The sequence below is a fragment of the Pinus tabuliformis genome, chromosome 4_2 (genome assembly GCF_031772625.1).
Source record: "Pinus tabuliformis cultivar Carrire ecotype Pingquan chromosome 4_2, CPIR1, whole genome shotgun sequence".
Classification (NCBI taxonomy): Eukaryota; Viridiplantae; Streptophyta; class Pinopsida; order Pinales; family Pinaceae; genus Pinus; species Pinus tabuliformis.
The window spans coordinates 26,874,537-26,901,453 of NC_142304.1; the positions used below are offsets into that span (position 1 = coordinate 26,874,537).

The following is a 26,917-nucleotide window of genomic DNA, read 5'->3' on the forward strand; positions in this document are numbered from 1 at the left end:
ATTTCTAATACATTGATGAGCAAGTGTTTAAACGATATTTGATGTGATATATGTTTATAAATTATTTTGATTAACTATTTAATCAAAATAATTATTTCAAAGGCTTTTTCATTTCTATTAGTATTTGGTTAATCTTCATTATCATGTACTAAAGATCATCATTGTAGATCGCACAAGTATAAGTAAATTCCCAGGTAATATATAGATAGGTTATATATGTGTGTGTGTGTGTGTGTGTTTTAGTTGAAAACCACCCCATCTATCACTTAGTTTTAGCAATCAAACACCCTATCCATCCTATCACATTTTGATTGGGAAACTGGTCCCATTATATTCAGTCGGAGCCACTAATCCAAATGGAAAAGGGACAGTATTCAAGTCCCCGACCGAGTTGTTTTCCCCCATGTTGTTGCTGTGATTTTCGAGGCTTCAACACCTGGGAATCCATCTCCATGGACTATATGTTTGGTCGTCCCTCTACCAAGCATGACATCGACTCTGTGTTCGTAGTCGTCGACAGATTTTCTAAGATGGCCATATTGGCTGCCTACAAGAAGAGCATAACATTATAAGCCACTACCAAACTCTTCTTTGAACGAGTGTGGGTACATTTCGGGATTGCGCAAACCATTATATTAGATCGAGATAGAAGGTTCTTTAGCGCATGCTGTTCCGACTACATTCCACCCCTAGATTAATGGCCAGACAGATGTCGTCAACAGGATTATAGTGCACATAATACGCATGTACAACTCTAAGCATCCATGAACATGGGATGAGAGTCTTCCATATGTGCAACAAATATAACAAGGCTCTCCATAGCTCGACTGGCCATAGTCCCTTTCAAATGGGCCTGGGATTTCAACCATTATGTCCCATTGATGTTGCACTGCCTCTTGCAACTACACAGGAAGAATTTGCACATGTTCAATCCGAAGTTGATAAAGCCACCAAGTTTATTGAACGCATTCAACACATCCACCAGCAGGTTCACAACATTTTGGATAAAGTCAATGCCAAGTACAAACAATGGCATGATCAGCATCAGGTGCCACATAAGTTTCAGGTGGGCGACAAAGTTTGGTTGCATTTGCAAAAAGAATGCCTTGTTGGAGCCCTTCGGAGGTTTCGACCACTCCAATATAGGCCTTATACCACCACCAAGGGGGTGGGAGACAACGCTTTCGAGCTCAGTATCCCCTCATTTCTCAGCTTGCACCCAATGTTCAATGTGGACCTCCATCGACCATACTTTCCACCATTGTTGGACACATCAGACATTGTTGAGCAGCTGACACCAACAGAACTCAAGCCCGACTGCATTAAACAGGCCACAATTGATCGGATCATTGACACACAAATCAATAACACTCGCCAATAGAGGATCCAGCTATATTGGGTTGTCAAAGTCGTCCAGCTCCTGCACCAAGGCAAGTGGCTCACCAGGGACCAAGTTCAACAAAAGTTTCCCCATCTCATGGAGGCACTCAACGCAATAGTGACCATTGCTTCTTAAGGGGGGGAGGATTGATCCAGGTGGATATTGGTGGCCACTCGCCTATTCCACTTGGGCCCCCAACATTGTTTCCTTTCAATTTCCTTATTTCTAGCACAACTTTCTATTTTTGGCAGTTTTTCTTGTCCTAAACTTTCAGAGTTGTTTTGAGGCCCTAAACGACATTTTTTTGGAAAAAGCGTCAATCCAATAGGTTGATGGCCAGGGGCTTGCCAGGAAATTTTGTTGTCCTCCAATAAATCTTTCTAATGAGGTATTGTGCACCCCAAACGGAGATTATATGCCCAAATAACAACCCCGGGAAGTTGGCATTCCAACTAATCCAAAGGGGCCCACAAACTTTATGTGTTTCATCTCCTAAGGTTAGGGTTTTGGATGTTTAGGGTTTTCCATTGTTTTCAATAATAAAAAGGTCTTCGAGCCTCATTGTAACACAATTCAAAAGGCATGTAACCGTTCCATCTCTTCTCAGAGATAAGCTACCAACGCCCAAGCTAGTTTGTTTCCATTCTAAATGTAAACAGTTTTCAGTGTTTGTTATTAATTAATTGAAGTTCAGTTTCGTTGTAGCTCTATGTTTCTGTTCAAAATTGTATTTCATTTCGTTCCTGCATAAATCTGAATCAACATTCATCCAAGTGTGCAGGGTTTGAGGAAAAAGTGCAAGGGGTAGCAAGGAAGAAGCATCTAGATCAGCCAAGCAAGATCAAAGGACAGATCTGAAATAACACCAGCTTTTGTTGTATTTGTATGTTTCCTCAGAGGTCCATTATCCTAGAAAGGGAGCCATTGTACCCTAAAAATTAATTTAATGCAACAACAGATTTGAAGGGCAGAATTTTATGTGTGCATGTGTCTGAGATTGGTGCATTATTTTGCTTCCACTGTTATCTTTTATTTCACACGTTAAAATCTTAGCAATGTTTTTTATTCAGTATATGTGCAGTTAATTTACAGTGAAGAATCTACTAGGTTAATAAATTGACAACAACAGGGGTTAGAAATTAACATGGTAGAGAACTGTCTTTGAGGTACCAATGTCTAAAGTATTGCACACAGGCATAGAAACCATATCCGTATAAGAGTCATATGGGTCGGAGCAATCCAGGTTCATACAAGCACATGTGAGAGATAGGTCAGAAGAAGCAGGGGCCACTCATACATCGAAAGAAAAGAAAAAAATGGGGGATCGTATGTCATACATCAAAGTGCGACAGTGAAATACTTGCAGCAATGGAAAAGTATAACAAAAAGAATGGGGATGGTCATATGCAAGCCACCAGCAACCAAAGAAAGAATTGTGCGTACGCACAACAGTTTGCAGCAATATGTAGCCACAGGCGCCGGCAGGGTAAGACACACAACGAGCACAGCCACCATATTAACAGGAGCAGTCGTACAAAATTATTAAAAAAATAGCAGTTGTGCATACAAGTGTGGCAAACGTGTGGGGTCAACAGAGAAAGGTTGTCATACAACAGTGAATCAAGACACAAACATAAGAGTATGGCAACGTGACAACAGCAAGGCGTGGAAAAGCCAGCAGCCACTGGTGGTTGTACTGTGTTGTGTGTGAGAAGTGAGGTGCTCAGGAAGAGACAAGGTATGCATAACAATAGGCAGGTACAGTAGGCAGCAAGGTATGCAGGATAGCAACCATATGCGTGGTACAAAGTGACAGAACAGGTTCGTACAACACAGATTTTCAGAGTGCAGCCAGCAGTGATTGGTGGAGGTCATTCTTCAGAAGCAGAGAGGCAGGCCATACTAGTCAAAGGTTTGGCAGAATTAATTTTTATGGGTGTTTTAAAGGAACAAAACACAAATCCACAAGGAAATCTTAGCAGATCTATAAGCCAACAACAGTATTTATTCTTATGGGTGCTAAAAGGACTTGGCACAAGGTAGCACATTATTAGATCTAGTAAAGGCAGCAACCAGTCTGAGGTTTGAAGACAGGTTGTATGGAGCTTCAAACTTTCTGCCCCGGAAGGCAAGGGTTACCTTGTTGCTGAAAGAAAACGACCTCTGGGAGATTGTTGATAAGGAAATTCAACCACCAACACATGCAACGCAATTGGAATTGCATGAAAAAGGACATTAAAGCTTAACGGGTCATCATGGATGTCTTGACAGATCACTTGAACCCTCACTTGGCAAAGAAGAAGACAACTAGGGAGATGCTCAAGGCTTCACTGAACCTATTCCAGAGTGACAACATGAACAAGAAGATGCTCTTGATAAACAAACTCAAATCCATCCAAATGTCAAGGTCTGATAACATTACCAGTTACTTTATGAGGATCACCCAGATATAGGATTAGCATGCAACCATTGGGGAGAAAGTGGATGAGATAGAACTCGTCAATGTGGCATTGAATGGGTTCACCAAGCCATAGGAACCATTTTTCAAAGGAGTCTGCACTCGGGAGAAACTTCTCAAATGGGAGAAACTTTGGGATAATTGCATCCAGGGACAGACTCAAGAGGAATCTAAGGCCATCAGGCAAGGAGATGGAGAGGAGAACCTGGCCTAATCAGTTTGGCTAAGAAGGGCAGAGGGAAGGGTTTCATAGGTAATGGTGAAGGATCACAACCAAGGAAGGAGGACTTGAGCAGCTCAAGTGCTTCATTTGCCACAAGAATGGGCACTATGCAACACAATGTCTGAAGAAGATGGGGAAGGGGAAGTCACAGTAGATAGCAGCATCAACAGAGGTACATCTTGATGAGTTTGCAACAAAGTCCAAGAAGGAATTCTCATTGGTCTCCTATCAATCTAACAGCACCTCACCAGAAGTGCTTGGTACTTGGACAGTGGTGCACCAGACTATATGACAAAAACACGAGTTGTGTCGCAGTCTAAGGAGAGAGACTCAAGGGTTCAGGTGGAGCTTAGTGATAATGCCAGGTATACAATGAAAGGAGAGGGAACCATTAAGTTCCAGCTCGAGTTAGGAGGAACAATGGAAGCCAAGTACGTGTTGTTTGTACTAAGATTAAACAAGAACTTGCTCTTAGTCTCAATGACAGAAGACAAAGGATATGAGGTCATGTTAAGAAATGAGCAGGTGCTCATTCGTCTAGAGGATTCTAGCCCAAACACATCAATAGGCAACTTATACAGGTTGAAGGGCAAACCTATTTAGGCTTTGGTACATGACAATGACAGCCTATGTGAGCTATGGCACAAGAGGATGGGATACTTGCACTACAAGGCATTGTCTACAAGGCGTTGTCGACCTTGAGGGAGATAGTCACTGGTCTCCCAAATTTTAGTGTTGAGCTGCAAGGCATGTGCAGAGGGTGTGAACTTGTTACGAATGCCAAGGTTGCTTTTCTAAGCAACAAGAGTAGGTTTAAGGGGATCTTGGATCTCGTTCATTCATAAGTGTGTTGACTAATGTCAATGGCATTCATGCAAAGAGCACGGTACTATGTCACGTTCATTGATGACTATTCCAAGAAAACCTGGATCTTTATGAAGACCAAGGATGAGGTCTTCAGTCAGTTATGGGAGTTCAAGGCCCAAGTGAAGAACGAAATAGGGAAGAAGATCAAGGTCTTGAGATCAAATAATGGGGGTGACAACACCTCCAACAACTTCAAGAATTTCTGCAAGGAAGAAAGGATCAAGAAAAAGATGACAATCTCATACAACCCTCAGCATAATGGGGTTGCAGGACAAGACGCCGAAGGAGGCATTCACAAGAGTGGAGCCAAAGATAGAGCATTTGAGGATCTTTGGTTGTCCAGTATACATCCATGTGTCTATGGAAGAGGATAAAGTAGGAGCCTTCAAGAGAGAAGGGAAGATTTGTTGACTACAATGAGACTTCAACAGCTTACAGGCTTCATACCAACGCAGAGGAAAACTGTAGTGAGCAGAGATGTTAACTTCAAGGAGAACTTGGAATCTAGGAAGTCTCATAAATTTTCCACCAGCAATGACAATCTAACAAAGGATGAGGAGTAGGAGGCTCTGAAAATAGAACATGTAGAGACTTCTTATGCAGGGAATCAACCTTCACATGGGGAATCAACCTTCATACAGAGAGGAGTCAGTGGCTCCTTTCAGTTCTATCAAATGACCCAAGTATTTCGAGGAAACATTGAGGGATGCTCCTGAGCATGTGGAGTCTCCTAGGAGCACATTCAGGGAGAGCAAGTCTCCAAAGAGATTTCTGAACTACATTACACTAATGACTAACATCATTAAGGAGGCAATCGACCGGAAGGTTTGGAGGAAAGCTATATTTTAGGAAGATGAGTGGGGGACATTGTGCTAGAACCGGGAGTAAGCCAGTTCCAGGTGGTTCTTCTAGAAGTACCTTCTCGCTAAGAGGAAGCGTTGATGATAGTTACATCAGACAGGTACTTCCCCACAAGTTTGAGTGTCTAGACATGTGGAAGTCATCCAAAAGGACCCTTGACCTTAGCAATTACTTTAATTAAAAGGATTATAAAAGTAATTGGCTTTTATAAGGAAAAATGAGTCAATCTAATGAAATGCAAAAGTTATTTGCATTAATGAATTCAATGGATCTCAACTATTGATCTCGAGTGATATTGAAATCTAATTTCAACTGTCAATCACTTGAGAGATTAGGGTTGTGCATTCAGTAAATAACTCAAACTTATAAAAGGAAGGTTAGGCCAAGGAAGGAGACACATGTAGCAAGCACAAGACAATGAGATAGTGAGATCTTAGTGATTGGGTGGAGAAGAACATTAATCCAAGTGTGCAAGGTTCGAGGTAGAGTGAAAGAGGCAGCAAAGGCATGTTGAAAAATGTAACTAGGTTCGGTCTTCATAATGACATATGTAATCATGATTTTATGTAATTGATGAAAAGAAGAAAATAAAATTATTTTGTAATGCTTGAGTCATGGGTTTCATGCTCAAGGAATTTTATTTTATAGTTAAAGCTCCCATTGTGAGCTTTTAGGGTTGGTCATCAAGTCATAAAGTCTATTGAGTCAATGTCAAAGATTGAAGACCCATTTGGGCATGTTATACATTGTAAAAAGAGAATTTGTTTGAGTCATTAACCCTCCAAGACCTTGTCACAAGCTCTCCTTGAAGTCGACCTACAAAAAGGAATAAAATGATTCTAGAAAGGCATGTCGGCCTAGGCACAAGGTCAAGTTAGCCTATATCACATGGGCAGTCCACTATATATAGAGCAACTCAACATCACTTGAGGTAGAATTCGGTCAAGCATCTGAAATAAGAGAAAAGGCACAAAAATCACAAGGAGAGCAACCACATAACCAGCGAGAAGGAAGGGAAGGAGAGCGAAGTAATTTGAGCTGTTTTTGGGTCATCTTCCTCACACGTGTGACAGAAACTAGGGTTTCTGCAGTAGGGTTACACCAGCCCTTATAGAAGCCAAGTAAAAGGTCACCAAACCTTCAATCTTGCTAGCCGAAGTTACAAGGAGAAGCTCTCAAGCCAAGCGAAGGAGAAACACATCATAAAGGTCCATAATCCAGCCCACACATGTAATTTTGCAGAGATTTCAGGCAGCCGAAAGTTGCAGATGTGTGGAGGAAGGCCGAAACACCAGAATAGCTGAAGTTAGCAGTGCTAGAAGTCAGTTTGACCAGTGTTGACTTTATCAAGAAGGAGAAGCATTTAGAAAGGGCCTTGTGACTTGGTCTTGGAGAGGTCGTTGTGTCACGGGTCTTGGTCTTGGTATTCGTCACTTGAAGTTTCTATAAGAAGAATTCGTTTGGGTTTTCCTCTCAAGTTGGAGAGGTTTTGGCCCTGGCTGATCGCCTAAATTCTGTGTCTCTTGTCTCCTTATTGTTTATGATTTGGTAGCTGTTTGATGAAGAATAACACTATAATAATCTAAGTCAAGTGAAGAACCTAATCTAAAGAAGTAAAAAGCAGTCACAAGCAGTTATCATTATAAGAGAAATCACCTAATCCTAATGCCCTAGATTTCTCAACAGGGTAAAGGGATAACTCCAAGTTTTTGCTGTATTTTTATTTTTCCTCAGAGGGCCATCATCCCTGTAAGAGAGCCTTATCTGCTGAAGATTAATTTAACGAAGCAGCTGATTTGAAGGGCAGAAATTTATGTGTGCATGTGTTTGATATTGGAGTATTATTTTGCTTCTGCTGCTATCATTTATTTTACATGTTAACATCTAAGCAACGCTTTTTATTCAATAGATCTGCAATTTACAGCAGGGAATCTGCTAGGTTAATAAATTGCCAGTAGCTGGGGTTAGAGAAATTAACAAAACCATCAAGCCAAATTCATCAATATATCAATATAAAGAAAAGATAAAGACATCCTCATTAATGGATCAACACGATGTCTTATGTAAGATAGAGCCATTCTCATCAACAGATCAATAGATACTCCCAAAAATTTCTAGAGGAGAATGATATAGGTTATATCATGACACATAAAGCATTACTGAATCTGAAAAGTCCTAAAGTTTTTACTGTCACAAGCTCTGATAATGGTCTCTTTTATATCTCATCATCTAGATTTATATTCCTTTTGATAACTTAGCTTCCTTCCACATGTCTCTTGTCCCAGAAAATATTGTTCAGCATACTCCTAGATCGAACAGCAGGCTGGAAATTCAAATCACAGAATTTTTACGAGCTTCGACCAATCTCCCTTCTGTATAAATCATGGCATCAATTTTATGATTGGTTTCAATTGCCACTCTTCTCTATACCTCCGTATTTCAAATATTTTTCTGATTTTCCTAGTTTTGAGAGAAAATAGAACTAAGAGATCTGTAATGTCCCGACACCAAAAAAATATCCAGACCTTAAAATATTCTGTATTGTGTGACAGATGATGCTAATTTTAACAGTGGAGAAAGCCATCCAGAGATGTATTATCCAAGGGTATAAATGCCAGTCCAATTTTTTTAACAATATTAATAATAATGCTAACATAACATCTTCCTCATGCAGTCGTTTTTAAGCACACAACAATCCCAATATTTGATTTTAGTGGGCACGAATACATTGAAAAATACAGCTACTACATGAATCAGATAAAATTCATATAAGAAGAAGACATCCTCATTAATGGATCAACAATGTCTTATGGTAAGATAGAGCCATTCTCACCAACAGATCAATAACTCCCAAAAAATTCTAGATTAGAATGATATAGGTTATATCATGACACATAAAGCATTACTGAATCTGAAAAGTCCTAAAGTTTTTACTGTCACAAGCTCTGATAATGGTCTCTTTTATATCTCATCATCTAGATTTATATTCCTTTTGATAACTTAGCTTCCTTCTACATGTCTCTTGTCCCAGAAACATATTGTTCAGCATACTCCTAGATCGAACAGCAGGCTGGAAATTCAAATCACATAATTTTTACAAGCTTCGACCAATCCCCCTTCTGTATAATTCATGGCATCAACTTTGTGATTGATTTCAATTACCACTCTTCTCTATACCTCCGTATTTCAAATATTTTTCTGATTTTCCTAGTTTTGAGAGAAAATAGAACTAAGAGATCTGTAATGTTCCGACACCAAAAAAATATCCAGACCTTAAAATATTCTGTATTGGGTGACAGATTATGCTAATTTTAACAGTGGAGAAAGCCATCCAGAGATGTATTATCCAAGGGTGTAAATTCAAGTCCAAATTTTTTAACAATATTAATAATAATGCTAATATAACATCTTCCTCATGCAATCGTTTTTAAGCACACAACAATCCCAATATTTGATTTTAGTGGGCATGAATACATTGAAAAATACAGCTACTACATGAATCAAATGAAATTCATATAAGAAGAAGAGGGCATACTTGGCACCAATCGAATCCATGGTGCAGATAAACGGTTTATCATCTTCCCCTAATCCAGCAATCACTGGTTGACAAAAGTAAGGACCAAACCTGAGAAAAAAAAGAGATTTCCAGTTGATGTTTCAAGAATGATATACAATTCAATGATAATATCTTGATTCCCTAATAGTAAATACCAAGCAATCTGGATCAATGCTTCAGAAACAAATAATCTTAAGCATCATAGATAAAATTGACCAATTACAATTTAGAAATTTGTTTATAACTCACCAAAATTCAGCATAAAACCAACATTTTAAAATAGACTTATTTATAAGACAAGAACAACCTTGAAAATTAATCAACATAATGATAACTATTCCCAAAAACCATATTGGTAATATTTATAATAGGTTTCCTCTATTATTGACCAAACTCTCTGGTTACTAGCATCACATGTTAGTAGAAAATTTCCAGAATATAAATAGAATAAGAGAGATAGATAGCATATAGCACAAACAAGGAACAATTAAACCATGACAAATAATTGAACCCAAATGATCAATGTTTGAAATAATCCATTCAAAAATAGAACATGATATGAATTAAACTGAAACATATGTACATCAACAACTTGCAGCAGTTGTTGTGGCAATGACCTGGGTTCAACTCATGGCAGGCACGCTCCTCCCCTGCATGGAGATTGCCAGATGTGGCTATTGATCTTGGGCTGTGTACCTACTACCAATTATTTTACTGTAGCCTTCAGGCAGAACATTCTTGATGTAGACTTCAGGCATACTACTGTAATGGTGCTGGTGAGGTACCAGCAACCCCATTCTTCACTTGAATGCAGGAGGCTAGGACATGCTTATTTCCATGTTTACCATCCATAAAAAGGGGACACAAAGTGTAGACTGAAACATACATAGGCAATGAGAACAAGTGAATTGAAAAGCAGTAACAAAACTATCAAAAGCTTCTGTGTGGTCATTCAAATTTCATGCTAATTTTCGTCAGCATCTACATTTTCTGATCAAAAGTGAGTTCATTTAAAACCCCTAGACCTATGCATTGACACAAACTTAACAGTCATATAATTTAAGCAAATCTTGCTTGGCTACCCCAACTCCGGTCGTCCACGAAATTTAATTGCCTAAGATTTCATATAATTTGCATATAGTATAGATTACATCCAAAAATAATAGAATCATAAAAATCAGACTCGCTCATCTCTACCAATTGTGCAAAGCAGCATGGAAAAAATTGCAATTAATTTAAGTACAAAAACACCATGAAATGGATTAAAATAAATCGTCCTTAAGTGCATGTACTCGTCTAATGTATATAAAAACGTATACCACTGTTGAAAATATGGGTATCGGCAAAATATCGGTGTCCTGAAAACATCTTATCGGCAATCGGCAAAAAATCAGCAAGCATAAAAAATCATTTTTTTCAGATTTTTAAACATATAAAGCAATACTGGTATTTCGCCAATATTTTCAAAATATGGCGAAATGAATGAAATGAAATTATTTTAATTTCCACAAGGCTAAAAATAGCCTATGGGACAGATTGCTTCTCCATCTGATTCTTATATTCGGCCCTTTTCCTATGAAGTCTCACAATAAACGCTCCCAGCTTCTCGACAAACCCCTCGCTGAATAGATTATCCCAAGAGCTAGCTGCCAGAATATCTGCATAACTTTCCCTGTTATCTTTGAAGGCCTCGCATTCTAAAATGAAATGCTTTTCTGTTTCCACTTTTCCAAAAGAGCAAAAAATACATACTCTTTCCTCCCACACTTCTTTTGGCCTTTTCCAGCGCCCTGTTTCACAACGGAGTTGATGAGAATTAGTCCTTAATTGAGCAATAAGAATTTTGGCTCTCCAAGAAATATTGGCCCCTATGTACGCTTTTTGTTGATGATTATGAGTGAGATTAAACTCTTCAATATAGTATTTCTTCTTTCTCCCTAGCTCCTTCTCTCAAGTACATTTGTGGAACTTATCCATAACAAAAAAAATTATCTCTTTACTGTTTGTGGGACACATGCTCAAGCAAATACCCCATTTACTAAACCATTTGTTATTTTGCCGCATCCAAGTCTTCTTTCTTTTGCACAATATGTCATTAAACACAACCTTAGGCCATCTGCCCTCTTCCATTTGCTCAATCTTTTTTAAATACCTTATGACTTGCACCATAGCAATTGCTTCAATAGGAGCAACCCCTGTTTCACTTAACAAGATAGCATAAGGAACTGCACTTTTAATTTTGAATTTGTTTGTAATCAAATGCTTCTGAATTTTCTCAATTTGTTTCCATTGCATCTTGGATGTACTACTAGCCCACAGTTCACAACTGTAGAGAATCATCGGAATCATTAAAAGCCCAAAAAGAGTTAAAGTGGTTTTCCAGTCCCATAATTCTGCCTCTCTACACCTGTTTTGAAAAGCATAAAATGCTTTCTAACCCCCCAAAGTTCTTCTCTTTCTACAGCCACCCCAACTTAAATTTCTGTTGAAATCAATTCTGAGGTATTTGTAATCCGTAACTTCTTCCAAAATGTTGCCTTCAAAGTAGAACTTATCATGGTTATGCTTTCTTTTGTTAGAGAAAACCACCACTTTCGTTTTGCTAATATCGACTTGCATCCCCACCCTTATACAAAAATGCTCAAGAGAGAGTAAGTGCTCTTGCAAACCAAGAGCAGATTTAGCAATCAGAATAAGGTCATATGTGTACAAAAGAAGCCTTATAATGAACTTCCCCAAATGGATACCATCACCCCCTTGTGAATTTAGCCACTCTTCAAGCTTGTCGATATATAAACCAAAAAGGGTAGGAGACAAAGGACAACCTTGCTTGACCCTGATATCGCTTCTAAAACTTTCAAAAATGCCTGTTGAAGTTCTAATTTTAACTTTCACCTCTTCATACAGCTATGCACAGTTGCTCTCAAATGCCTGGGAACCCCGAGTTCCTCCATTCTGCGCCAAAGCTTATCCCTAGGAACCGTATCAAAGATATTTCTGAAATCAACAAAGCAACAAAAGGCTTCTCCCTTTTTCTCCCAAACTTTTTCAATGATGTGCCTTAAAGTTATACCATAATCAACTGTGGAATGCTTAGGTCTAAAACCTGCTTGCCCTTTAGCACGTTTATCTCTTTCTTATGCCCACTTGTTGATTTTATTTTCTAACATGCTTCCAAATAACTTTGCAAATAAGGGGTTTATCATTATGGCCCTATAATTGGAGGGATTATTGACGTCACCACTCTTGAAAAGAGGAATTGCCAAACTAGTTCCAATCTGCAGGGAACCCCTGTTGTATGATGTTGAAAAATTTTGTGATGCGGGGTGCAAGAATTTTTAAGCCCCACTTTAGATACTCTGCTTGGAGTTCAGTTAAGCCTTTTGGTTTTCCAACACCCAACTTCTTGATACCCATCTCTACCTCTTGCACCATGAAGAGTTTTGTATCAGTGTTGACCAAGCGAGGAGGGTCAACCTTGGGATCATGTTCATCAAGTTGTCTTGCATAGTCGAACCATTTAGAAGCTGTAATTTTGTTTTCAGTTTGCACCTTTCTCTGTTGGAGCTCCTTCCAAAATAATTTGTGGTTATTTTTCCCAAGGAAGATTAGTTCTTCTCTCCTAGAAACCATGAAATCAGCCTTTTACTTTCTTAATATTTGCTTGTAACCTTTGAGCTTTATGTTATCCCTGTTTGACTCTTTCCGCATTCTCCTTGCCTTTTAGCATTCCTTGTCAAACCAAGCATTAACCGAAAGCAATTTTTCAGACTTCTTGATTTTTGCGATATTTGGTCGATATTTTCAAATCTGAAAATATCGCGATATTTACCTGCCAAAATATCGTTTGCCTGAAAATATCACGATATTCGCAATATTTCGCGAAATATCGCCGATATTATCAACACTTGACTATACAGCAAATATTTCATATTAAATCACAAGTCCTTCAAGGTGTCTAATAGGTAGAAAAGACACCCTCTATCCAATCAAAAGCACCTAGAACATAAGGTGTGGCGATGATGCAGGAGCACCTACTAGTTAAAACCATTTTGACCATCTTAGTTCAAAACCTATTTACCAATGGAAGTTGATTTCTTTAATTTATTTAATTTGTAACATTTTCCTAGTTTTTTCCCCTTGGAAAAATCGCAATTTTCATTAATAGGAAAATTACATGCTGTAGATGTGTGAGCATATGCAAAAGTAGTGGCTGTGTGCCAGTTCAAAAATTTTAAGGTCCCAAAATATGTTCTCCACACAGGGAGACAGTATTTTAATAGTACTGCATAATTGACATCAAAAAATAACTACTCTACGCAGAGAGTATTCCTGAGAACATGTATTGTTATGCGCATATACATAGTTAAATGTTTTCAGATTCCTGTTGTGCCTGTTCTGCATGGTCCATATATGGCCGGTGGTAGTACTGGAAATGTTCACCTCCCTGCTGCTCTTGGATCATCCAGATGTTGCGTGGCCTGATCGCTGCCTCTTTGGAAAGTTGGTCAGCGATGGAGTTTCGTTCCCTGTATATGTGATGACAAACGAAATTGTCAAAATATGGGATGTATCTATGCACTTCATCCAAAATATGTCCCAATGTGAATGTGTGGCAAGTTGTGGTTTTGTTAATCCAGTCACAAACAATTTTTGAATCACCGAAAATTTGTAGATTATGACATTCTTTTTCTATAGCAAATTGGATGAGGTAGTTTGCAATGGAGAGTTTAACAAAGTTGTTGGTGCCATTTCCAAGTCCCATTTGGATGTGATAATAATGGGTATCCGATATATGTAGGACAGCCCCGCCTCCACATCCTGTGTCTTGTGCGGAGCCATCAAAATATGCCCAGGGCTTTGTGTGATCAATGGATTCGGGAATGATATTCCTGGGAGGTGTGGCAGCCAAGTCCTCAGGGAGGGAGCAGTAGTCGGCTATAATTATGGCTGAGATGGATGTCCAATGAGGGGCGATGTCTCAGAAGATATAGCGATTTCTTGCTATCCAGATTTCCCAACATATGAGTAGGGGAAGATTTCTGGCCTTGGGCGATGTAGCAGACGACCACCAATTTGCCCAAGCTTCCTTGGTAGTCTGTCCCCCCCAGATAATAGGCATGTGAGAGTGGGTAAGGGTGGAGGTCCAAAGATCAATAGTGACAGGACAGAAGAGAAATAGATGATCCAGGGATTCAGTGTTGTCCTTACAAAAGCAACACCAATAAGGGCCATATAGTCCTCTTCTAGACAAGTTATCACCTGTCGGCACCTTGTTTTTCAGTATAGACCACAAAAGTAGTCTAGTACGGGGAGGTGCTTTAAGCTTCCACATGTCTTTCCACCATGTTTCAATGTGTTGTGGTTTGTGTCTATTAGCCAGTAGTAGGTACCCCTCTTTTGGGGAGTACCGACCGTTTTTGGCAATGGCCCATATGATCTCATCATCCCCTTCTCTGAGTCGAATGTGGGATTCCTGTAGAGCAGTAGTGTAAGTGTGCCAAGCTTGGTGCCATTGAAAAGGGAGGAGCAAGTTGCGAGCTGTCTTCCAAGCTTGATGAAGGAAGGTCGATCGCTCTGAATCCGCTGCATGAATTAAGTGGGTGATTCCTTTCTCGTTGAGGTTCTGGAGTAAGTCCTGAGGAAGCTGATGTGCATTTCCGCATCCTATCCAAGGGTCTCGGCCGATTCAGATGGATGCCCCATCGGATATTCTCCAGGTTAGACCATCCCGTATAAGGGGCATCAAGTTCAGAACCGCTTTCCAGATATTTGAGATCCCCGATTTGTTCCAGCTAGGTAGTCTCAGCCAATCCAACGGCCTGAGGGGAGCAATATATTTAGCGACAACAATTTTGGTCCAGAGACTGGTGGAGGTAATTAGATGCCACCCTAGTTTGGCCGCCAGAGCAGAGGAAAAGTCCTCCAATTTTTTGATGCCCCACCCCCCCCATTTCTTGGGGATAGATAGGAGGTCCCATCTAGCCCATGCAAATATTCTTCCAGATTGATTGCCTTTCCAAAGGAATCTGCTGCAAAGGTTCTGAATTCGGTTGAGAATGCCTCTAGGAATCCATGCAAGGGACATCCAATAAACCGGGGTGGCCTCTAGTACCGCTTTGATGAGCACCAGTCTGCCAGCTCTAGAGAGATGTTTATGGTACCATATATTGAGTCTTTTCTCGAGCTTGGTGATCAGCCATATCCAGTCCGCAATCTTATATCCAAGCGGTTTCAATCTGTAACCCAGATATCTAAGGCCTCCATCTATCTGGTTCAGAGAGAAGGGAAACCTTTGAATAGCAAAGTTTATTTCATGGGGGGAACATTCTGAAACTGTTATTGTGGATTTAGAGTTGTTGATGGTCATGCCTGTAGCCGTTTTGAAAAGATTGATGGTGTTCTGAATGGTAGTGAGGTCACTGATTCCTCCATTTAGAAACATAAGTACATCATCCACAAAGAGGAGGTGAGTTATAGTACAATCCTCCGATAATCTGATTCCTGAGAGTCTACCTCTGTGATGCATGTCCTTGATCAATCTGCTTAGGCCTTCCATAACTAGGAGAAAGAGTAGAGGGGGCAATGGCAATACTCTTCCAACCGCACTATAGGAGGTGCGTCACCACCGACCACTTTCTTTTTAACAATACTTGCTATCGTGGACTACGCCTACTTTCTATACTTAGTTTATTTTTCAACTTTCCTAAGTATACCTTCATTAGCACAGCGGAAACATTCATACATCATTATTATCTTCTAACATATATGCACAATGGATAATAAACCGGGAGGGGCAACTCCCTGAAAATATGAGTCTACCTAATAATATCAATACTTCACAAAATATTCAATTTTACAGTCTTTGCAGGAAACCCCAAGTTTCCTTGGTACAATATCTGTCAAATCGTGCAAGTCGGCCTGCACCATTCACACTGCCCGAACCACCATTCGGAGAGCCCAAGGATACTTCTGCCCGTCGCACCTCGTTCACCATCGCACTGTCCAACAAGTTGTTCACCTGCAGCTCGTTCAGTCAAACGCCCTCAACTCGTTCAAGTGGCCTCACCCGTTCAGGCGTTCAGACCAACCTCGCTCGTTCAATCATTCAGCCCGACACCCTCGCCTGTTTGCTCATTCGGCCCGACGCCCTCGCCCATATATTGAGTCTTTTCCCGAGCTTGGCGATCAACCATATCTAGTCCGCAATCTTATATCCAAGCGGTTCCAATCTGTAACCCAGATATCTAAGGCCTCCATCTATCTGGTTCAGAGAGAAGGGAAACCTTTGAATAGCAAAGTTTATTTCATGGGGGGAACATTCTGAAACTGTTATTGTGGATTCAGAGTTGTTGATGGTCATGCCTGTAGTTGTTTTGAAAAGATTGATGGTGTTATGAATGGTAGTGAGGTCACCGATTCCTCCATTTAGAAACATAAGTACATCATCCACAAAGAGGAGGTGAGTTATAGTACAATCCTCCGATAATCTGATTCCTGAGAGTCTACCTCTGTGATGCATGTCCTTAATCAATCTGCTTAGGCCTTCCATAACTAGGAGAAAGAGTAGAGGGGACAGTGGGCACCCCTGTCTGAGGCCCCTTTCAGAGCCAAAGAAGGGTGAGGCGACCCCATTGATCAGTACACTGAAGGATATATTGGTGATGCAACACATGATCCATTTAATAAATCCTACTGGAAAGCCTAAATGAGTAAGAAGCATTCTGAGGTATAGCCAGCTTACCCTGTCAAAAGCTTTCGAGAGATCAACTTTGAGGATCATACCTTTGATCTTTTTAGATTGGATGGAGTGCAGCACCTCCTAAGTTGAACCGATGGCTTCATGAATCTGTCTGTCCTTTAGAAAAGAAAATTGCTCTGGGGATATGTGGGTGGATAGGATGGGGCGGATGCGATTGGCTATGATTTTGGAAATGATTTTATATAGGCAGTTACAGAGGGAGATGGGGCGAAAGTCATTATAGGATGAAGGATTATCAGATTTGGGTATGAGTGCTATGAAAGTGGAGTTTATAGCCCCATGCATGCGCCCAAACTTCCTGCATTCCTCAATGACCTTGAGCAGGTCATTCCCGAGAATATCAAAAAGCCAGGTAGAATTCTACAGACCATCCATCTGGGCCAGGGCTCTTATCCTTTTTGAACCATTTTAGAGTAGCCTCAAGCTCCCCCATTGTAACTTCTCTATTAAGCTGCTCAGCTTCCTCAATATCAATGAACCAAGGGAACAGTTGCGCTACTCTGATGACCTCAGCTAGGGTAGCATTAGGGGGGGCCTGATAGACCTGCTTAAAGTGTGAGGTAGCCATTGAGGCCAGATGGGGGAAAGTATCGACCTCTTCTCCTTGCTCATTTGTCAATTTCCAAATGGTATTTATAGCCCTCCTTCCATTAGCAAATTTATGATAAAATTTGGTATTATCATCCCCTTCTCTCAGCCATATAGCTCGGCTTCTCAGTCTCCAAGTTTCCTCTTTATCCTTGAGAATTTTCCCTCTTAAGGCTGTTAATTCAGCGAGCTTGTCCCTAAGCTCGGGTGTAGGGAAGGTGCCTCCACTATTATCCTCAAGGTTGGCTATCTCCAGTTCAATTTCATTCAACCGATGCTCATCTTCACATCTCTTGTTGTGAGCCCAAATCTTGGATAACTTCTTTAATTCCTTCAGATTGGCCATGAATCCCTCAGTGATGTGCCCATCTCTAGCCGTTGGGTGAGCCTTCCAATAGTCTGTCACAAGGTGGGTGTAGGAGATGTCTTTCAACCATGAGGAGTTGAATTTGAAGGGAGCTCTAGGTTTGTTGATAATGCCACGGATTTCAAGGTGGATAGGCAGGTGGTCTGAGAGTCCGCCAGATCCCACCCATTGACGATATGTGTACCCCTGCTCCAACAGATGTTCCTTGATGAGGAATTGGTCCAGTCTCCTGGCAAGGCTGGCCTCCCCAGTTCTTTTGTTCCTCCAAGTGGGGGCTAGTTTGGCCACAGGGATATCTATGAGCTGATGAGAGTCGAGGAGCTGCTCAAAAAAACCCGCTAAGGAGTCAGCCTGTGCCTGGTGACCCCAGGATTCTGAGTATCCTAGGGAAAAATTTAGGTCTCCACCTATGATTATATTGTCCAGCTGAAAAATGTTGGTTCCCAGTATCCTTTCCCAGAAGTTCTCTCGATGGTGGCAGGGTCCATAAATATTTATCATTCTAATCTCAGATCCCAGCTCAGTCGAGTATATGTCAGCCCCTATGAACCCTATGCCCCCCCAGGATCCTAGTAGTTTGATAGAGTGGGGGTTGTATCCTAGGGCTATGCCACCCAATCGTCCATTAACATCCATGGCATGGAATTGCCAACATGGGAGCATAGATTCCAATAGAGGAGATATGATAGTTGCTACACCCAGGGTTTCCTGTAGAAAGACCAAGTCACCTGGCTCCTTCCGAAGAAGTCTCCTCAGCGCTAGTTTTTTATCGGGACTAGCAATCCCTCTACAATTGAAGGAGATAGCCTTCAGGGGGAAACACCAGTGGGGGGCTTTGTGCTCTAAGGACCCTATCGAGAGAAAGTTGTTTCCCAGAGACCACCTCCATTCCTACCTTCTATTTTTGCTTTAGACAGTGAGGAAGGTCTGCCTCGGGTGGGCTTCAAGGCAGAGGAGGAAGGTGTAAGGCTAATGTCGATGGCATCTGACATAGATGCACGGGAGTGAGAACGGAGATGGTATCGATGGGGCTCGGGGTCAATCCCAGGGATGGGGATCTCATGTGACATAGGAATGGACGACGGCGCGGCTAGAGGAGGAACATCCAACTGTGAATTGAGGGGGCTAGCCCGGTGGCTTGAACAAAGATGAGAAGTATCTGGATTCGGCCCAGGTTGCAAAGGGCTAGATGAAGGTGCAGATGAAAAAATAATGGATGCAGAGTGAGAGATTGGACAAGACATACCCGAAGATAGCACTCCACCAGCGGCCGCCTTGGACCTGGTCAGAGGAGGTGAAGGTGGCCGAAGGGGTGCAGTCTCGTGCTTCTTCAGCGTCGTCGAGGCAGGCCTAGGTCCTTCAGGTTCAGTGTCGTTCATTTCGGCCCCATCCGATTGTTCCTTCTGCGGCTACAGATGTGGTCTTCCCTCTCATACCCGATTTTATTTTCGCGAGGGCGGCAATCCTTGAAGAGGTAGCCAACTTTATGGAAGTGTCTGTAACAAAAAGGGACCCCCTCATAGTCCAGTATCTGAGTCCGGTTATAATTCCTCCAGCGGAGCGTAACCTTTTCTTGCAAGCCTCCTCTAATGTCCAAGTGCACCAAATGTCTCGCATAGGCCATAACCCCCATAAAGAGATAGGATCTGTAATAATCCAGGTAAGTCCCCAGGGTATTACCTATTCTTCTGAAAATTTCCTCGATCCAGAAGTGAGGGGGCAGGCCAAGAAGTCGAACCCAGATTGGCCCTGCCCCAAGTTGCTCCCTGTCTGGGTCACTTGGACCTGGTCAGAGGAGGTGAAGGTGGCCGAAGGGGTGCAGTCCCATGCTTCTTCGGCGTCGTCGAGGCAGGCCTAGGTCCTTCAGGTTCAGTGTCGTTCATTTCGGCCCCATCCGATTGTTCCTTCTGCGGCTACAGATGTGGTCTTCCCTCTCATACCCGATTTTATTTTCGCGAGGAGAGGGCAATCCTTGAAGAGGTGGCCAACTTTATGGCAGCGTCTGCAACAAAAGGGGACCCCCTCATAGTCCAGTATCTGAGTCCGGTTATAATTCCTCCAGCGGAGCGTAACTTTTTCTTGCAAGCCTCCTCTAATGTCCAAGTGCACCAAAAGTCTCGCATAGGCCATAACCCCCATAGAGAGATAGGATCTGTCATAATCCAGGTAAGTCCCCAGGGTATTACCAATTCTTCTGAAAATTTCCTCGGTCCAGAAGTGAAGGGGCAGGCCAGGAAGCCGAACCCAGATTGGCCCTGCCCCAAGTTGCTCTCTGTCTGGGTCAAACAGCGGACTCCATCTCCTAAGCATGATCGGGGCTTGTTCGATGTGCCAGAAGGATGATAGAACCCAGTTGGTGTGTTCAGCTCGCGCGAATCTAAGAGCAAACCAGCCACGAACAAAGGTTTGAACAATAGGCAGATCTGCCAAGTGATGGCCCCATATTTCAGCTACCCACTGTTTAAGTCTTGTTGCGGTGTAGTTCCTTCCTCTAACTTTGCCTACCAGGACCGTCGCTGCCATATCCATGGTGTCTTGCCACTGGAAGTCTTCTTCCCAATCAATGAATATGTCATGTGTCCTAGGCTTGACACACCTTTGCTTCTTCCCACGGGTCGGCTCCACAACCTCAGCTTCTTCAGGGTTTTCTTCAGTACTAGGGTTTGGAAGGTTAGGGTTAGGGTTAGGGTTTGGGCTAGGAGGCAACTGTTCAGATCCAGCCGGATAGGTGTCCGAAAGAGGCAGGGCGACGATGTAGCTGCTAGACGGCTGAGCCGACTCCAAGGGTGTGAAGGAGTTTGAAGGGACGGCTTTGCTGAGCAGAGATCGTGGAGGGTAGTGGGAAGCCACAGATGGGTGGAGGGAGGATAAGCCAGAGGATCCAACCGCTTGAGTAGAGACGGAAGGGCAGGGGCCGAAAAGATGGGGGATCGGCGTCAGGGAAGGCGCAAAGGACACCAGCGAGGTCACAGGTATCTCTGAAAGGTCAATCACAGAGCTAGGTTGTCCCGATAGCGACAGAAGTGGAGCGATAACCTCAGAGAGCTCCCTGCTGAACGAAAAGTATTCTTCGTTGTTGGTCGGTCTGCCGAAGATGGAGATGCCCTCGAGGGGGTCCTCCAAATAGTCTATAAGGTCGCCTTCCATTTTGCTCTGGGGGTTACGCCAGCTGCCGTCGTAAACCGGTGTAACCGACACAGGCTCAGACCAAACCCTACAAAGGCAAAACCACAAAACACTAGCTCAAGTCGCCGATCAGGAGGTAAGCAGGATGAGGAGAATAACGGGGTTCGATGGCAGCTTACAGGCAGACTGTGACAGAAAACTGACCGAGTTTGTGCCTAGGTCCCAGGTGTACAGCAGGATGCCCTACCCGGTGTCAGGTTGTGGTTGCGCCAACCCTGTCCACGTCCTCCTCGCCATCGCTCCTCAATTCCTGCACAATTTTCCTAGTTGTAATCTAGAAGAATCCATATTGCTAGGGAAGATATGTTGAGTGTCATTTGATAGCTATGTTAAGGGATAGAATTACCCAATTTAGGAATTTGTTAGATAATTCAGTGAAACAAATTGAGTCTGTTGAATCTAGGTACAAGAGCCTATTGTGATAAATTTCAATATAAATGAGAGCATAGAGAGGAGAGCAAGAGATTCTGAGTTTGGGGTGTAAGTGCATGTGTAAAAACGGACTGTACACAATCTTGTAAATCTATAATATTTCCTTCGCTATTGCATATATAAATCAGCGTGTATCTCTTTGTGTGTAAATCTGAGTGCTTGGATTCGGGTTGATTAACCATAGGCCAGACTTGTTCTCCTATCTATTACAGGAAGAATTAAGCATTGCATGTAATCAATTCACAAACTAGAGATTGAAGTTCCAGGGTTATAATTATCCGAGTCTGCAGTGTTGTGTGAAGAGTGGACCGAATCCATTTAAATTATTGACAAACATTGGATCAGTCAATTAACAAAGACATGGATATATCTGTCGACAATTGTCGTCAATCTGGCTGGAATGTTATCCGGTTCAACCATAGTGTGAGCGGCAAAGTCTTAACCAGATCCCCAGATCTAAACGGCGTGGACCCCCACAACAAGTGGCCAAGGTTATCAGGGTTAGTGGAGTATTTGGCTTGGAAACGACGGTAAGTTAGACCAAGGGACCGGCTATCCAGCTCCCTAGATGGAAGGATTAATCAAATGAAACAAAGTATCCGGTTTGGGGACAATCCAGATTAAAGGGAAATATCCAGACTCAGAACGTATCCTGATCAATAAAAGGTATCCAGGTATAAGCATATTTGAATCACACAACATATCCAGATTAGAGAAGAACCGGATCATCCGGATTCCACAAAATTTGGGATCTCTGTAGAAAAAACAAATTGGAGTTTAAGCTCGAATAGATCGCATTTGGCACTGATTCTGATTTGGAAGCTGATCACCATCATTCCATGCAAATTCCAAATGCAGAGCGAGGGATAACATACTTATCACGAAGATTTGAAAGGAATCGATCCAACAATTAAGGAAATAAATTTAATTAAGTGAGATCAGTGTTGCGGGGGAGCACCCCCACCCCCTCGATCCCGCTCCCAATCCGTGCTTCGGGCGGGAGCGACTCGGGAGCGGGTCGGGAGCGCGCTTCCTAAAAACAATTTCGCTCCCTGCCTTTTCGAGAGCGTTTTGCCTTTTTTACATTTTTTTTTGTAGTAATGTTTGAAATGCAATTTTTTTGAAAGAAACAAATAATTTGAGTGGGGCAACTTAATGATCAAGTCTAGGCCTTAGTATTGATATGCTATTCATGGTAATGTTAAATTCTTAAAGTAAAAGGATGAAAATGAAGATATTCTCCTTAATCTTCATTTTCATCCTTTTACTTAAATTTTAACATTACCATAAAATGACTCAGGATGTTTGAGAGTGGTTTGAGCCTCATTGGATTTCATATGGAGAAAGTAGAATTTTAGATTTCATTCAAAATCCAGCAGACTTATTAGTTTTTCAGGATTTCAAGATTGGGGTATTACAATGTTTCCATTGAATTTTGTCATGTATTAGGGTATGGAACTCGTATTTAATCAAGAGCACCAATCCCTATATGTACCTTGATGTTAGTGACATTGGTTGTCGAACTCCTCTATCATGACCCTCCTAAAAATGTACGCATCACTCAAACAAAATCTTGACTTGACATGCTATGCTTTTTCTATCTTATGCATTAGAGGGTGATATTAATGACAAAGATCCCTATACAGATACAGAGGTAATGACAAAGATACCTCTGGATATTAATGCTTAGAGGGTGATATTAATGACAAAGATCCTGATTTTCCAACAAGACTAAAAAATTAGACATTTCTCGTGGTGGCAAGAGGCCCAAGCATAAGAAATAGATAATAGATTTACTTCTCTTTCTAGTTTCTAGTAGCTTTTATAACTATTGACTCTTTCATATTTATTATGATATTTTTTAAAACAATATATGACAATTTAAGTTTGAAGTTGGCAATTATAACTCATTAGTAATGAATTATGAATATGATGCTTCATGAAAGTTGAAAGTTGTTTCATTTCATTTCATTTTATAACATTTCATTTCATGTTAGATATTATTTGTTTAATGGTTACACTTAGCTTACAAGTACAACTTTGGTGATCAGTGATGATAAATGTTATATATTGAATTTTGAAAGCTTGAAACTTTAAGATTGATGAATCATGAGACTCAATATGTTGTATGTTACTATGTTACTAACTTGTGGATGTGGTTGATGAAGATTATAACTTCTAGATGATTGTTGTTATATGGTTCAATCTATGTTTTTATATGTTTTTTTAATATCTAATTCATTATTCTACATGTTTTTGTTGACATATATGTATCAAAATATAAAAAATATATATACTATATAAAAAACACTCCAAGATTCACTCCCAAACCGGGAGCTTCTGAAAATGTCGCTCCCGCTCCCAGGTAACACTGAGTGAGATCATTGGCATCAGGCAGTCAAATAGAAAAAGCCCGCCCTCCTTTACTTTTCAATATAAATTAAGAGATTATAACACAGACATATTTATTCATGAATAACATGCATGTGTGAGAAACAGTGTTACCAGAAACCAAAACAAGCAGTTGGACCCAGCTTGGCCCCAAAACCTAACTGGGTTAGCCTGGAATCAAGTATCAACCTAACCCAGACAAACCCAGCAGACTCAGCTCTTACCAGTTCAACTCAACACCCTACCCTATCAAATGACAAAGTGGTGCATTTAGCTCATTTTTAGCTGTTTGCAGTGAAACTCAGAGTTGCTCTTGCACAACGTTTTTTTTCGCAGTGAAACCACCAACATGCAGCTAAGTCACAACTACGGCAACATATCTCTGCCATCTACATACAACAGATTTTAACAGTAACAGAAGCTAGCACATGTTTTCTAATTTTTGAGCTAAATTGAGGGGAATTAGGGCACAAATTTGCACCAAATTTTAGCCTAATTACCAGCTAACTGCTAGGGCACAAATTTATAATGGGGATTTCATATAAGATTATTTTATTGCTGTCCATAAATGAACAAGGAAAAATCAATGGAACTAGAAAGTACAATCAGTGATCTGCAAACTGCCATAAATATTCCACCAGAACAGTTCAACACAACAGATCTTACAATATCCTGAATTCTCTTCTCACACCATTTTTTACTTTAGAATCTAGATTTCAGATTTAATACTAGCTGAGCGCACAAATATTCAAAGAAATAGAAACTGAAATTAAAAAAGCTAAGCAAATAACACACCATCTGCACAGTGAACACAAGATGTACCCTAGGTAACCCAATACGGAAAAGCCCAGCTAGAACGTGAGGCATGTGCCTTGCTCTTTTCTTCTCAGTTATGAAATGCTAATAAAAGAAAGTGCACTCACTATAAGTTGCCATGAAGATTGTGGCCTGTTGACTACTGCAGGATCTTCTACTTTCTTTGTTCTATAGTTCTATTTCAATTTCCCACTCTCAATTCTCTACTCTACTATGGAACAATACTCAATACATTAAGTATGAAACCCCTTCCTATCCTAGCAGCCCAGTATTTAACAATGTCCTAATAGTTGTCTAGTTCTAGGATTAGGGTCCTCACATGTCTCAACTCTCAACTCCTGTTTAGGTTTAGGATCTTGAACCCTCTAGAATCTTCTAAAATTCCACATTCGACTAGCTCTACATGTGTGAGTAATGGAAGCTGACATGGCATCCACTTAGTATCGTGGTGGTCAATGGGATAGGTCAACTTGTGGGAGGCGTAACTTTCTTATGCAAACACATATTGAGGTGATATTCAACCAGTAGGGAGATCTTGGTGTCTAAAACAGCTTCAAAAGGTTGGGAACTTTGTCCACATGTCTTGGCCCCCCAAAAAAATCATTTAAGGCCTCAAATAGGCTCAAGAAGTTTCTGGACCCTAAATCTCCAAAGCGAACCGTCTCTGAAATTGGCCCTACAAGCCAATAGCTACAGTTTTTTCGCCTAGAAGTACCAAAATAGTTGGGAAAATTATATAATATTTTGGATCATACCTGGATTCTGCAACTAAGTTTTCTATAGTAGGCAAGACTTGCTCATCAATTTCTCCGGCTAACATGGAAGGCTCATATATTTTCAATTTTTTCACATTCATTATTGAATAATTGTGCATATATAGGTGTAGACTAAGTCTATAGGCATTATCACCCACATGCAGCAACACTTCAAAAGTACAAATACCACAAAGCCTTGATCTTCTCACCAAGACCATGTAGCCTTTCTTTGTTTAGATATCTCCCACCTTGAATGTCTTCTAAATTTTATGTTCACTGTTGATCATGTTGGACACTGTACTTTTCCTATGGCTTCTTCAATGTCTCTTATACTTGCAACTGGATCTGACTGATCTTAGCAATGAATTTTTCAGCCTTCAATGCTACTCCTATGGTGTCTTCCCAAACTCCTCGCTATCCATATACAACATCTAAGGGCGAAGACGGAAAATTCCCAAAGCAAGTTTCATGAGGGGGCATAATAGTAGAAGTGTGGACTGCTACATTATAAGAGCACTCAACATAAATCAAATTTACGTCCCAAATTCTTAGACGCTTATGATTATAATCCCGCAAAAGCTGAACCAATGTCCTATTCACTACTTTGGTCTACCGATCTCTCTATGGATGGAAAGTTGTAGAGCTCTTCAACTTATTGTCAATCTTCACCCAAAGTGTAGCCCAAAAGACAACAAGAAATCTAGTATCTCTATCTAATATGATGCTCCTTGGTATCCCAAAGTGCACCCAAACCTTTTCAAAGAACATGTTGTTTGCATCTTGTCCCTTGACGGTCTTTTAAATTTTTACAAGACTTGAAAATGCACATCTTACTCAACCTGTCAACTACCACAAATAGATAATAATGTACCTTCCTAGTTCTTTGCAAATCTCCCATGAAATGCATGGATATGCTCTCCCATGGTCTCGCAGATACACAGAAGGGATGGTATATACCTTGCTTTTTGTTACTTGGCTTGCTTGTACAACAAAGTATGCATCCTCTAATAAGAGGAGCTACATCTTCTTGCATTCTAGGCCAATACACATACCATTGTAAGTTGGCAACTATCTTCCGAACACCAAAACTCCCTACAACTTTGGATGTGTGAATCTCTCTAATAAGCAATAGTATCTCTTCTTTAGGAACACAAAGCTCGTCTAACTTGTAAAGCAACCCATCCTAGAGATGATAGTCAGCCTTACTATCAACTTCTACACAAACTTGGCACTGTCATTGTTAAAACACCACTTTAAAGTCCTCATCTTCTACA

The 26,917-nt window shown here is 41.0% G+C and overlaps 1 protein-coding gene across 1 annotated transcript in view; it reads right to left on the minus strand.

Moving 5' to 3' along the window:
• LOC149168175 (proteasome subunit beta type-3-like) overlaps window positions 1-26,917 on the minus strand; it is a 121,822-nt gene that overhangs the window by 79,341 nt on the left and 15,564 nt on the right. Inside the window, exon 5 of the mRNA XM_089428145.1 lies at window positions 9,326-9,415. Within this exon, the coding sequence (XP_089284271.1) occupies window positions 9,326-9,415 (90 nt within the window). The remainder of the gene's footprint in view (window positions 1-9,325; window positions 9,416-26,917) is intronic.